The sequence below is a fragment of the Crotalus tigris genome, unplaced genomic scaffold, assembly GCF_016545835.1.
Source record: "Crotalus tigris isolate CLP2741 ecotype Arizona unplaced genomic scaffold, ASM1654583v1 scf7180000018931.1341448, whole genome shotgun sequence".
Classification (NCBI taxonomy): Eukaryota; Metazoa; Chordata; class Lepidosauria; order Squamata; family Viperidae; genus Crotalus; species Crotalus tigris.
This window is the reverse complement of record NW_024097280.1, coordinates 669,182-681,487: the sequence shown is the minus strand read 5'-3', so window position 1 is coordinate 681,487 and position 12,306 is coordinate 669,182. Positions and strand designations below refer to the sequence as shown.

At 45.8% G+C, this 12,306-nt stretch overlaps 2 protein-coding genes across 7 annotated transcripts in view; both read right to left on the bottom strand.

Annotated features, from left to right (window-relative positions):
• The window catches only part of LOC120314466 (homeobox protein Hox-C9), a 138,080-nt gene extending 132,925 nt beyond the window's left edge, over positions 1-5,155 (bottom strand). For 2 of the 6 annotated variants that reach the window (XM_039357584.1, XM_039357581.1), the window contains exon 1: positions 4,897-5,153. The gene's annotated coding sequence lies outside the window, so the exon portion shown is untranslated. Of the gene's footprint in view, positions 1-3,208; positions 3,418-3,858; positions 3,997-4,896 lie in introns of those variants that run through there. The other 4 variants (XM_039357587.1, XM_039357586.1, XM_039357582.1 and 1 more) reach the window with 4 other exon arrangements.
• A 1,900-nt stretch (positions 5,156-7,055) lies between these two features.
• Positions 7,056-9,795, bottom strand: HOXC11 (homeobox C11). Its single transcript, XM_039357591.1, has 2 exons — positions 9,093-9,795; positions 7,056-7,547 (listed from the first exon to the last, which is right to left on the bottom strand). The coding sequence occupies exons 1-2, from the start codon at positions 9,793-9,795 to the stop codon at positions 7,315-7,317; spliced, it is 936 nt and encodes a 311-aa protein (XP_039213525.1). The 3' UTR covers positions 7,056-7,314.
• Positions 9,796-12,306: the final 2,511 nt, after the last annotated feature.

Sequence of the window (12,306 nt, the reverse complement as noted above, 5' to 3'; positions counted from 1 at the left end):
ACCCCCAACATAGAAATTAAAGTTGATGTGCCTAACTTCCTCCTACAGTACTCACATGTTACATTTATCCGCACACTGTTCCTTGTCTAGAATAGATAAATATCTAGATGTATGTGGCTATGAACACACAAAAAAAATATTCATCTTCTTCAGTTTAGTAGATCCACTGAGTCAGGCGGGGAACAATACAGCTAATTGTTTTAGAATGAAAAATGAAAACTATATATATCATTTGCTATATGATATAATTCTATTTTCACATGAGAAGTTAAGCGTGACTTTAATCTGGGGATGGAAAACAAACCTTTTAAAAGCTGTCCTAACATAGAAATCGAAAGCACTTTGCCTAACTAGCATGCTAATGTTATTAGTATCCTCATTTTAAGACCTTAAGGAGCAATGCTAAAAAAAAAGAAATTAAATTATCTTATATATATATAAGATAATACTTTTTTCTGTTCCCCTTAAAATGGTATTTCCATAAGCGCCTGATCTTTTCTAATGAAAACTATTGTGTAAAATGATGTACCAGAAAAAAAATGAAAGAAAGAAAGAAGAAAGGAAGAAAAAGAAAGAAACCGAGAAATATTAGATTTTTTTTAAAAAGGAACTGACACACAAAATTAAAAGTGATAAAATATATAAAATGTTTATTTTGAAAGGAAGAACCAAAATATTACTGTGAATTACAGGAGGGGCCCTTTTCCGACTACCTTGATTGTTTAATATACTTTGAAAGACTATGTAAAAATAGTTTTATTTCAAAATATATATTGTCTTCTCTTTTCCTCTTTTCCATCCTTTCCCATTGTTCTCCAACTGATACTTTCCCCTATTCCCCTATTGTGAGAGAGGATTGTTCATATAAAACCAGAATTAGCTACTTATTTATATTTTTCATTCTGCTTCACTATATTGTAAAAATCAGTGGTAGTACGTGGTTGATTTCATTCCGCCAAGTGGATCTTAGCATAAAGGTGGAAATTTGGATATTGTATAAGTATCCTGTTGGATCTAGTTGTCTTCTGTCCTTTTTAGATTTTAAATTGTATCTTTTGTGTGGAAAATTTAATTGACACGCGGGGATCCAGTTATTGGAAAGATCATTTGAATCAAGTCTTAAGATTTACATTAAAAATCTTGAAGAATAATGGCTCAATACCAATGCATATAAAGGCATATGACACCCTTCCTTCCTTCCTTCCTTCCTTCCTTCCTTCCTTCCTTCCTTCCTTCCTTCCTTCCTTCCTTCCTTCCTTCCTCTCTTCTTTCTTCTACACTACAAATAACGTTGCTTTTTGCCCCCTAAAACAAACAAAACGCTAAACAAAACAAGCTATAGGAACATTTTGAGCAGCTTTCATCGAACGGTGATCCATTTTCTATTTGCTGTAGCCAAGATTCCAAGGTTTTCCTGGGCTCCAAGCTGCATTCTTGTGATTTCATGGTATGATTTGTGAGTTATCACAAGCAGAGAAACAGTGCTTAAGACCAACATATGTTGATCAGCCCTGTATGATCCACCTTTATTAAAAGCATATAAAAAGGGCCTTAATGAGTCGCCATCTTGAGGGAGGATTGGGTTAGCTCGCTTGTAATAAGAAGGCTAAAGCTGCATCTGGCTTCTTTTGCAGATTCAGAGAAAGTTCAGATTTGTTCAGAAATATTATCCAGCTGGAAAATGAAAAGGCTAGCAGTTTTCCTTAGTTCAGGTCAATGTCACTCATTAACTGCCTACGAATATCTATCTATCTATCTATCTATCTATCTATCTATCTATCTATCTATCTATCTATCTATCTATCATTTATCTATCTAATCTATCAATCTATCAATTTCATTCAATGAATCTGTCTCTTCTGTCAAAAAGTTTTGTGCCAGTCAGATGTTCAGAAAAAGAAAAAAGAAAGAAAGAAAGAAAGAAAGAAAAGAAAGAAAGCAAGAAGCACATTTAATTGTTGAGAAAGGGGTTGTTCTAAAACACCAGTTCCGGATTCCTCTAGCTGCAAAGCGGGACTAAGAGGGGATTTTATTTATGTACAAAGAAAGGCTCGTTTTCTTTCTGGCCGCTCAGAGTGGGCCTCCCGCGAAAGTTCGCGTGAAAAGAAGTCAATTAAATCAGCCCCCGCTTCACCCCCCCCCACAAAGTCCGCAGCCAAGCGAAGAGGAGCGAGCTTCAAGTCCACTTCCCAAAGCCACTGTCGCGGTTCTTCGGGCTTCCGTGGGTCCAGCTGGGCCAGGTTCCCGAGCCTAAAGAGAAACTCAGCGGGCAGCCAACTCGGACCCGTTGCCCTAGGCGCGGATCTTGCGGATCTGCGCGGGATCGCTCCCCGAAGTGTGGCGTGCTTCACACGGTGCCCCCGAATAAGGGACTCGCCCCGGGAAGCCCGAATCTGCACGCTCGGTCAATTTCCTCAATGGCAGAGCCACGTTTCCTGCCACGTTTCTAGCCTCCCGGACCCAGGAGGAGGAGGAGGAGGAGGAGGAGGAGATAAACTCGCCGAAGCCCTCCGGTACCTTCTCGCACCCACCCGGGACGAATCCGTTCCACCCCGCCAGTGGTGTTGAAGGCGAAGCTTGCAGTTAGCCAGTTACAACTACGATAAGAACGTCGGGAGGAGACATTTCTTGCCCTCCAGCCGACCGAGAGGCAGCTGTGGGTCCTCCCAGTAGCCGGCTCCGAGCTCTCCTCCACCCCCCTCACCTTTCTCACTAGTCTCCCCGCCAAGACCGCCTCTTAAACAGCGTCCAGTAAGTTCGGGCGGGATTCTTAGCAGGAGCAGGAAACAGGTTGGGTCTCTGGGTGTGTGTGTGCGTTTGTGTGTGTGTGTGTGTGTGTGTGCGCGCGCGCGCGCGCGTGTGCGCGTTGGCAGCCAGACGGAGAGTTCCCCCGCAATTAGCCCGAGGGTCATTAAAGTAGCTTTTCCCTGCAATCTTCGGCCTACTACGAGGAAGCCTTTTCTCCTCCGATCTCAACAACAACAACAACAACAAAAAGTTGCGTTCTGCAAAAGGCTCAAAGCTGGTAGGAATCGGGGCGGGGGGGGGTGGTTAGGGGGAGGAGAGGGGCGGAAGAGGCAGAGACGGCCGGGAAAGGAGAGAGAGGTCGTCGGGAGGGGTTGCCTAGCCGTAAAACTTTTATGCCAAACAAAGTTATAAAAACTTTCCATGCGTTAAGATATTAAAAGGTTTTATAACAATCATAAACCTCGTATGCGGCAGCAGCGGGTGTCTGGGTGTCTCTGCGTTAATGTCCCGCCTTTCCTTTAGATACAAGAAGCTACCGAGCAGCTGAGTTAAATATGAAGGATCATAAACGCCACGGCTGGGTTCGAAATTTGGGTGGCACTCCCAGACACGCACACGCGCGCGGACACGCACCCCCCCCCCGCCAGTCCACTTACTGAACTCGGTAGGCGGGAACACGGGGGGGGGCAGCGACTAAGGGCCTTTCTGATTCCGGTTTATTACAAAAGGGTTAAAGGTGATGGACTTGACTCCCTTGAAGTTCAAAGACATCATATATTCACTTTTCCCCCAGCTTCTTGCATCTCCCCCCCCCCGTTTTCTCCCCCTCCCCCGCAACAAGTAGAATGTTAGTGCGCCAAGATATTCGGCTCTTTTCGGATTTTTTTTTTTTTCTTCAGCTAGATGCCCCGATTTTAGGGAAGGTAAAAACAGAGCCACTTCTCTGGACTCAGTCTTATAAGGTGTCCCTCCACGGTGACCTTCCCGATCCCAAATCCCTCCCCTCCCCTCCCCCCCGCATCCAAATAAGAAGGGGAAAAAAAACAACCAAAACCCCACCCTTTCCTTCTTTCCCCTCCCCGGGAAAGCGCATTAACGGGTTAGTCCTACCTCGCACGGCTTCTTAATACCCTTGTAAAGTCCCACAAGGTCTATAAACTTGGATTTTACAACTGGCATTCCATTTTAGCTGGAGAAAAACTTTGAACTAGGCCTCCAGTTTCATTATGCCGCAGCCCTGGCGAAAAGATGTGGGAGAGGAGCGGGGTGGGGGGGGAGCAGGGGAGGAAGGGGGAGAGGTCGGAATGAGAGCGTTTGTGTGTGTGTGTGTGTGTGTGTGTGTGTGCGGGGCAAGGGGGGGCGGGGCAGGGCAGGAAGCTGGAGAAAGGCTCAGCAAAGGCACCCTTATTTGTTTACTATTTACGGCGGAAGTCTTTTTCTATGGCCAGACGGTGGTCATTAAGGAAAAAAAGTAAGCTGTTTAGGGCTGCAGGCTTTATTACAATGTCTAGACTAGTCGCCTCCTTTGTCCAGACAAAACGGCCGGCTGTGAAGGTATCTCGACTGGACTTTGGGACTGGGGGAGATGGGCCTTATTGCACCTTGGCTAGAGTTTTCCTTAACCTTGGAAGGGTTTCGCCCCCCAGCCGCTTTGGAAAAAGAAGAAGGGCACCTTGAAGTGGCGCGCCATTTTGTTTTCTCAGTTCCCAGGCTTTCTTTCTTTCTTTCTTTCTTTCTTTCTTTCTTTCTTTCTTTCTTTCTTTCTTTCTTTCTTTTCTTTCTTTCTTTCTTTCTTTTTCTCCCTCACCCTCTAATAGTACGCCTGCCCCCCCCTCACTTTTATAGTCTGGACTTCAGCCTTTCAGTACGTTTTGGCTAGTTTGTGAAACGATCGCCCACAAGACATCTTTATATTAAACATATGCACAGACTTTCTGAATCTTTGAAGAAGCTTGTTACTTTGGCGTTTGGGGCTCCAGAGTCGCCTGGAAAGAAGCCGATCCCTAACAGAATAAATAGAGAGAGCCTCGGGAGGCAAAGCCATTCCCACCCAGCATTTCTGTGTGCAAAATAGATGATAGGCAGGCAGGCAGGCAGGCAGACAGGCAGGCAGGCAGGCAGAGATATAGTGATATAGGCAACCCTTACCTCATGTAATAGAAAACATTTCTGTCCAGATAATCCGTCCTTTCTTCACGATGAAATTGGAAATGGATCTGACAAGCAAACTAAAGTTTCTCGCCCGCTTTAAACTTGAGCACATGCGTGTGGTTTTCCCCATAGCTGGATAAAACCCAAAAGGTCCATCCAAAGTATTTTAATTGAATATAATCTGTGTTAAAAGCCTATCAGCCCAGGTATGAGAAAACATATTTTGAGCTCAGCTGTCCCTTTATCCAAAGACTGCATACTTTCTGGCATGAAGGGAAATTATATAAGGACTAGCCAAGGTTCAGTGCCAAATGTAGGGCTTACACGTTGAGAAATATTAGACTCCTTCCCTTCTTCCTCCCCCCCCTCCCTCCCTCCCTCCCTGTTTGTGATACCTCCACATCTGCACAATTAAAACACGCATAAAACCAGTTAGGCACTTTCTTCTTATTTATTTTGTACTGTTAGCAAATTGAGGCTCTCTGAGCAAGCAAGGGCGGGAGGGGGGGACTGATTGACACGCAAACATAAAATTTCACTCCTGTCCCCATGTCCTGGGGTTGAACTTGTTTTGCTTAAGAGAAGGAATTAAGTACTTGACTTTGTATTTGCGCCTCGCGCAAGGGGAAGGGGGGGGAGAAAGGAGGGGGCGAGGCGCTTTATCCTTGACGTTAGGGGAAATTCGACTTCTTTGTCGGGGCGGACAGAAATGCGCTCCTTAAGCATCGCCGTAATTGCATGGGGGGGGGGAGAGAGAATATTGCAATATTGCTCATTAACCATCATTTCAGCATATTGCAATATATCATTCCTGCAGGAATAGGGAGGAAAGAAACGGGGAAAATCAAGAAACAAAAACATTACTACATGGGAGAAACAGACAAAGACATCTGGGGCCCAACATAGCAAGGGCCTGTATTATTGGGCCAAGAAACGTCTATAAATGTAAATGCAGTCAGGAAAAAACAATGAACTCTACTACAAATGTCTAGTTAAACACAGAAGGTTCATATTAATGTGAGTATATACACACTCCCATACAGGACGTTTCTCTATATGTTATATACGTCCGCATTTGTATGTATGCAAACACACACACACACACACACACACACACGTGTATATATGGTGATTTATTTTGCACAAATCTTTCGCTGTCACACAGCTATCCACGAGCTCATACAGCCCATGGACACGTTTCTGTTCTGGCATTGAAAGTCCTGCAGGAAAGTCCACACCACTCTGACTGCAGTTTGTCTTTTTAAGAGGGAAATACTAATAAAATGGTCAAATAAAATCATAATATAGAACAGCTTGAAATCTCTTTATTTGCCATAGAATTTCACAGAGTTGCCCTGGATTCAGTTCTTTACATACACCAAGATTTATTTATAACTGCGGTTGCCGGTTGCTGGAGCTGTTCTTGTCCTTGTTCCTGTTTGCTGGTCTCTCATGTCCAGGAGAGGGAGGGAAATGCATTTACACACTATTTAAGAGACAGTTATTGCAAATTTATTGTAGTCCATTCCACTTCCTCCCGGTCCACCCCCACCCTCACCCTGACCCCAGATGAAGAAACGAGATGGAGGAGAAAACTCAACCCGGGGCTGGCTCCCTATGTATATATCACAGGTCTAGGAGGGAATCAATGGAACCTACATTATTATAGTGGTGCCAATTCTCGGAAAGCAGATTTAAATCTGTTTTCAAGCAGCAAGGATCCTCAGCATGTTTAGCAGTAGAACCCCTATGAAGAGGCGTGTGCGGGCATGGTGGGACAGGGGGTCATCTAGGCATCTACACACATGCACGCTTATCTACACATTCACCATGTTCTCACACACCTACCCCCACACACCTATCCATGCAGACCCGCATGGAGTCTTCCTCCCAGCTGAAGGCTGAAATCTTTGGGTAGGGAACGTTTTAGAACTCATTAAACTCACTTTAGCACCAACAACCTGCATATTGGAAATCAGGACCACCACAAAGCATTTTCTGAACAGAGTTCTGTAGGTTCTTCAGAAGGATGGAGATGAGGGATTTGAAGGGTGGTAATGAGAAAGGAGAACAATAATAATAATAACAACAATTCGGGTTCCCATTCTTCAGAAGAAAACATTCATTAGAAGTTCATACAAATGTTCAGTCTTCTTTCAAGATTTAGGGAAAGGTAGAAGGGACTATACAAGACTTTTTTTAAAAAAAAATCGTGTCCCAAACAATCCCCCAAAATACAAATCTAAGGAAGGAAAAAGATTTAAAAGTCAGGGATTGTTTTCCAGGCTCTACTGTCAAGTCAAACCGTACTTGCCATATTCTTATCTTCTTCATACACAGAATACTTCAAGGAGCAGAGGGCTTTTTTTAATTTTTAATTTTTGTTTACAAAAGGGTAATAAAATAAAAGAAAGTTCACAATAAGGGATTTCCCGAGAAATACTGCAGGCGGTCTCTGCTGAGTTTTTTTTCTTTCATCCTTCTGTTTTGAAACCAAATTTTAACCTGTCGATCAGTGAGATTCAACATCCGAGACAGCTGCAGCCTTTTCTCTTTGTTGATGTAGACGTTGAAGAAAAATTCCCTTTCCAGCTCTCTGATTTGGAATTTCGAGTAGGGACACCGCTTCTTCCTCGTACGGGGGGCACCTTAAGGGGGAAAGAAAGCGAGAGAGAAAGAGAGAGAGAGAGAGAAATACCACCAGAAGGCAGGAAAGCAGATACACAAAATATCCTGCAAAATCCTAACCTAGCCCCCCCCCTCCATACACACAAACTAGAGAGTTCGCTTGCAGGCGACTCCTTCCACCATCCACACACAAGCACACACTTCTGCCAACAAAGCCCACGTCGTTTGCAACGTTCTGGCCAGGATGGGAAGCATATTACAACCATGTGGGCAATCTTTCCCGCTCGGTTTTTAAACCTAGGACAATTTGCCACCCTGAGCTTGGCCCTCGGAATAAGAGCCAAGGATGAGTTTAGGCGCCTGCAGTAACTGCTGGGAAACAGACTTTTTTCTTTGGTCTTGCCCCGTTCAGCACCAGCACCGGATCCGGGTGGAACAGAAGTAGACCAGGCGCTCTGCTTATGCTTCTGGTTAACTGGAGTGCCACCTTCCGCGGATCCTCAACCCGCACGTTGTCACGCACAAAGAAAATCAAAGCCACGGATCTAAACCGAATCCCCGCCCAAGAACAGGGCAGAAAGGAAACACTTCCCCCACCCCTCGGGCACTCGAGTGGCAAATAAAACCCGGACGCGCGCAGGCAGTTCCTGCAATATTTTACCCTCCCATTCAGTTGTTATGAATGAAAATCGATGGCATAAGGACGCATGTCTGATCAATTGCTTCGATCCACGTTTTTCAAAGAAGAACCATAAATGTATGCCTTGTGCGAGGGTGCGGGGCGGGGGTATTGGAAAGAGCGTGTAGGGTCTCTGAGATGTCCTGTGTCTGTTTCTGGGGGGGCGCCTGCGTCTCTCTCTCTCTCTCTCTCTCTCTCTCTCTCTGTGTGTGTGTGTGTGTATGTGTGTGTGTGTGATTTCAGATGTCAGCAAAATACTTTTAGGAGCAAAGTAAAAACTGCACAAACAAATTAAAAGGGAATTTGGCCGGGGCTTGGAGAAAGATCCACGACACCTTGCAAGCAAAACAAACCCAGCTCGTGCTCATGACGCCAAGGTGTTGCTCTCCCCTACGTTTACACACCCGTGCAGAGAGCACATGCATTTTTAATCGTTACAATCATAACCACAATACCATCTCGCCCACTGCCTCTTACCCCGCCTGCCTCTTTCGGGGTGGGGGTGGGGGTGGGGGGAAACCCAAGCCTTGTCCTACCCCCCCCCCAAAGCCCGGCACCACAATCCCCTTCAAGCGGCCCTGTAAGTTCACGATCAAAGTTAATATTTGTCACCCCGGTGGGCTTTTCAAATCTCCCCCGACTGGTGGGGGCCCCTGGGGTCTGCGCCTCCCGTCTCCCTCGCTCTACCCAGAGCCGCTTCCCATCGTAAACATGCCTCCCCGTTGCAAGACCCAGCTTTGCAGCTTATCATAAAATCCCTTTGAATGCTTATAAAACTCCACATAAAACCTGGCCGACAAAACAGCCGGCTTGTCCCCCTTCACCTTTCCCCATTTACGGCCGCGGCGCTCGCTCCTGCTCCTGCTCCTGCTCCCGGGCTACCTACTGGCGCTGCTGGCTTTGCCGGCGTCCTTGTTGGCCGAGGAAGAGGAGGCTGAGGAGCCCGGGTGGGTGCCGTCCTCCTCGTCTTCCGGGTCGACGCCCTGCTCGCCGCGGGATGACAGGGCGGCGGGCTCGGCGGCGGCGGCGGCGGCGGCGGGGTCGCTCTCCAGCTTGCTCTGCGCCTTCTGCGGGCAGCCCTCCAGCGGGGTCTCGGCCGAGCAGTAGGCGTTCTCGAAGAAGCGGTCGAAGCCCTGCGGCAGGACGCTGTTTTTGTTCACGCCGGAGTAGAAGCCGGTGGGCGGCGGGGGGTTGCCGCCGGGGGGGTGGTGGTGGCCGTAGGCGCTCTCGTTTTTCATCAGCATCTCGGTCATGGTGGAGGGCGGGAGGCAGTCCCGGTGCATCAGCTCCTCGGCGGAGTAGCACGAGGCGTAGCCGCTCCTAGGGTGCCATTTATTCGAGGGGTCCAGCCCGTAGGAGACCTCGCGCACGGGCGGCACTTGGGAGAGGTTGGCGGAGTAAGGGTAGGAGATCTGGCGAGACGGGGCCTGGGGCAGGAAGGAGGACACGGTGGAAAATTCGGGGACGTAATAGGTGCAGCTGGGGAGGTAGAGGTTCGAAGCGGCGCAACCTGCGCGCTCCCCGAAGTCGCCGCTCCGCTCCTTGCGCGACTGGGAGCAGAAGTTTCCGAGGTTGACCGAGTTAAACATCTTCCTCCTGTTCTCGCTCCTATAGATAGAGGTTGGGGATCCGAGGTGCAGAGGGGGAAAAATTTGGGAAGGCGAGATGACGCGCGATCCGTCTTAGTCGCGCTCTCCGGGACACGTGATCCAAAGTAGATATTGCCATATATCAGTTTGGGAGCCCTTGGAAGCAAGCGTAGGAGTGGTTCGCTTTAGGTACGACCGCGGAGGTTCAAACGATTGGTTTTCAAACACCGCAGAAACATTATGAAAATCAATCGCAGACTTGTGTTCGTTTTCTGCCAGGCACACCCCTCGGTCAGCGCTCAGAGCAGACGGGGCCGAGGGATGGCTGAGGAAGTTCTCTCTTCCTCTTCCTCTCCCCTTTGGATCTGGCTTTCGGTGCTTTCGGGGAGGGGGGGGGACTCCGATGTGGGGTAGCCGCGTGGGAGTGAGGGGGTGGGAGGGAGGGTCTACCCGAGGCTTTGACTGTAATCTCCCCCTCGCATGTGTGTTCCTTTCCCATGCTAGTCATATTTTAAGTGCTGGATTATTTCTCTCCCCCCCCCTTTTTTTTCTTCCCCCCTTTAATGGGGATTGAATTACTAGAAGCTCAGAGGAGAGGATAAAGATTCTTCAGTAAGTCTTTCAAATATTTCTCAAGGTCTCCATTTGGGAGTGCGGCTAGGCTAGCATCCACATTCGCTGTGTATCTTGCCCAGGAGGGTAGGGGACAGGCAGAAGGGAGGGAGCAATTAGCCCCTGGCCTTCCCCATTGATGGATCACCTGGTTGCTCTAGCAGGTAGGCAGACATCATAAGAAAATATCCTTTGGCAGCCACAGGGGAGTGGTGGTATAAACTTTAAAAGCGGTGGTATACACTTTAAAACTTTTGCCAGAAATGGAAGTATAAAACTGGAGTCTAGTGAGGCCTAGATTAAAGATCCGAGTAAGCCCGGTATGAAAAAGGCCAGCTCAAAATGAAGAACCACTGATTTAAGATAAGGACTGATAAAGAACCAGAAGCCTGTTTTTTTTTTAAAAAAAATGTTTGGTTAAATATTTATCAGGTAAGAGAAGTAGAGTGAATATTTAATGCAAGTGTTTATTGTCAATCAATACATGTTCAACGTGTCTTGTAAATTTATTTGGTCAGCTAAGCTGGGGGAGGGATGTGTGGAAAAAATTAAGGAGTTTTATTAAAGTCATTTGTCCTTGTTTCCAGGCTTTTGGCTTTGAATATTTTATTTCTCATTCGTACCACACCACTATTGAAAGTTGAAAGAAGATATATTTCGGAAGCGTGTGCCACTATGGACATTTCCAGTCACTTTCAACCAACAGTTCACTTCTCCCAATATTAATTCAGAAAACTGGGATAAAAGATATATAAAACGTATGGGTCGTTGGATGAGGTGACTCATATATGCATAAAAGCATCCAAAAGAGACAGATTTTTTTTTGAAAAACGAACATGAACTGGATTTGCTGCTTAAAGTAATATATATATATATATATATATATATATATATATATATATATATATATATATATATATATATATAATCTGTTGAGTGAGGCACCTGGTCTACCAAATATAAATCAGTCTGTTCTGCAAAATGAGCCTGAAATAGCTATACAAGTCTCCCACTAACTCTTTGTCAGCCACAAAATTTTGAATATATATATATATATATATATATATATATATATATATATATATATATATATATATATATATATATATATAGAGAGAGAGAGAGAGAGAGAGAGAGAGAGAGAGAGAGAGCTGAAGGCTACATTTGTTTAATAGAACAGAGCTGTCTAATATTCTCTTGCCTCTTTGTTATTTCCTCCCTTTCTCCCCCCCTCCCGAGTTTTATGTTTCTCTTCTTTAATTTACTTCTTGCTGATTCTGTTTGCTCCATTCTGTTCTTTCAGTCTGTTCCACCTTTGGGCAGTGAGATGGGTTGGGAGCGGGGAAATCACCCACAATTTTGCTTTGTTTAGATAAAATCCTCCTGCCTTTATTGCTGTCACTGGCTCCACTTTGGGACAGTTTAAAAGCCCCATAAGAAAATTCACTTAGTATCAGGAGAGTAAAGTGACTTTGGTAGTGATATCCTGTCGATATGTGTTGTAGGAAACTAAATTCACAGGAAGAAATGTGGAAATCCAGAATTGTAGAGGCCGCTATGCAAGAATACTTTAAGGATGTTATTTGTGCACTATTTGCAAGACAATTTTTTCTTCTCTGGAAGATAGGCTGGCAGGAATCTTTTAAAATGCAATTCTAATAAGAAAACAAGAAAGAAAAAGGAACTACTTCAGATGACCTGATTTGCCCTTCTGATGTATTTTCACTGACGCCTTTTGATTAGGGTGACCTTGCTTGACTTTCAAAGCAACAGATAAGGGCTTGTTGGCAGGTAAACCTGGTTTCCAGGACTATTTTCTGGGAAGGATTCAGCACACAGAGCCAAATGGAACCGCAGCTAATAGGCAAGTTACTTTACAGCAAGAGAGAGATCAGCTTG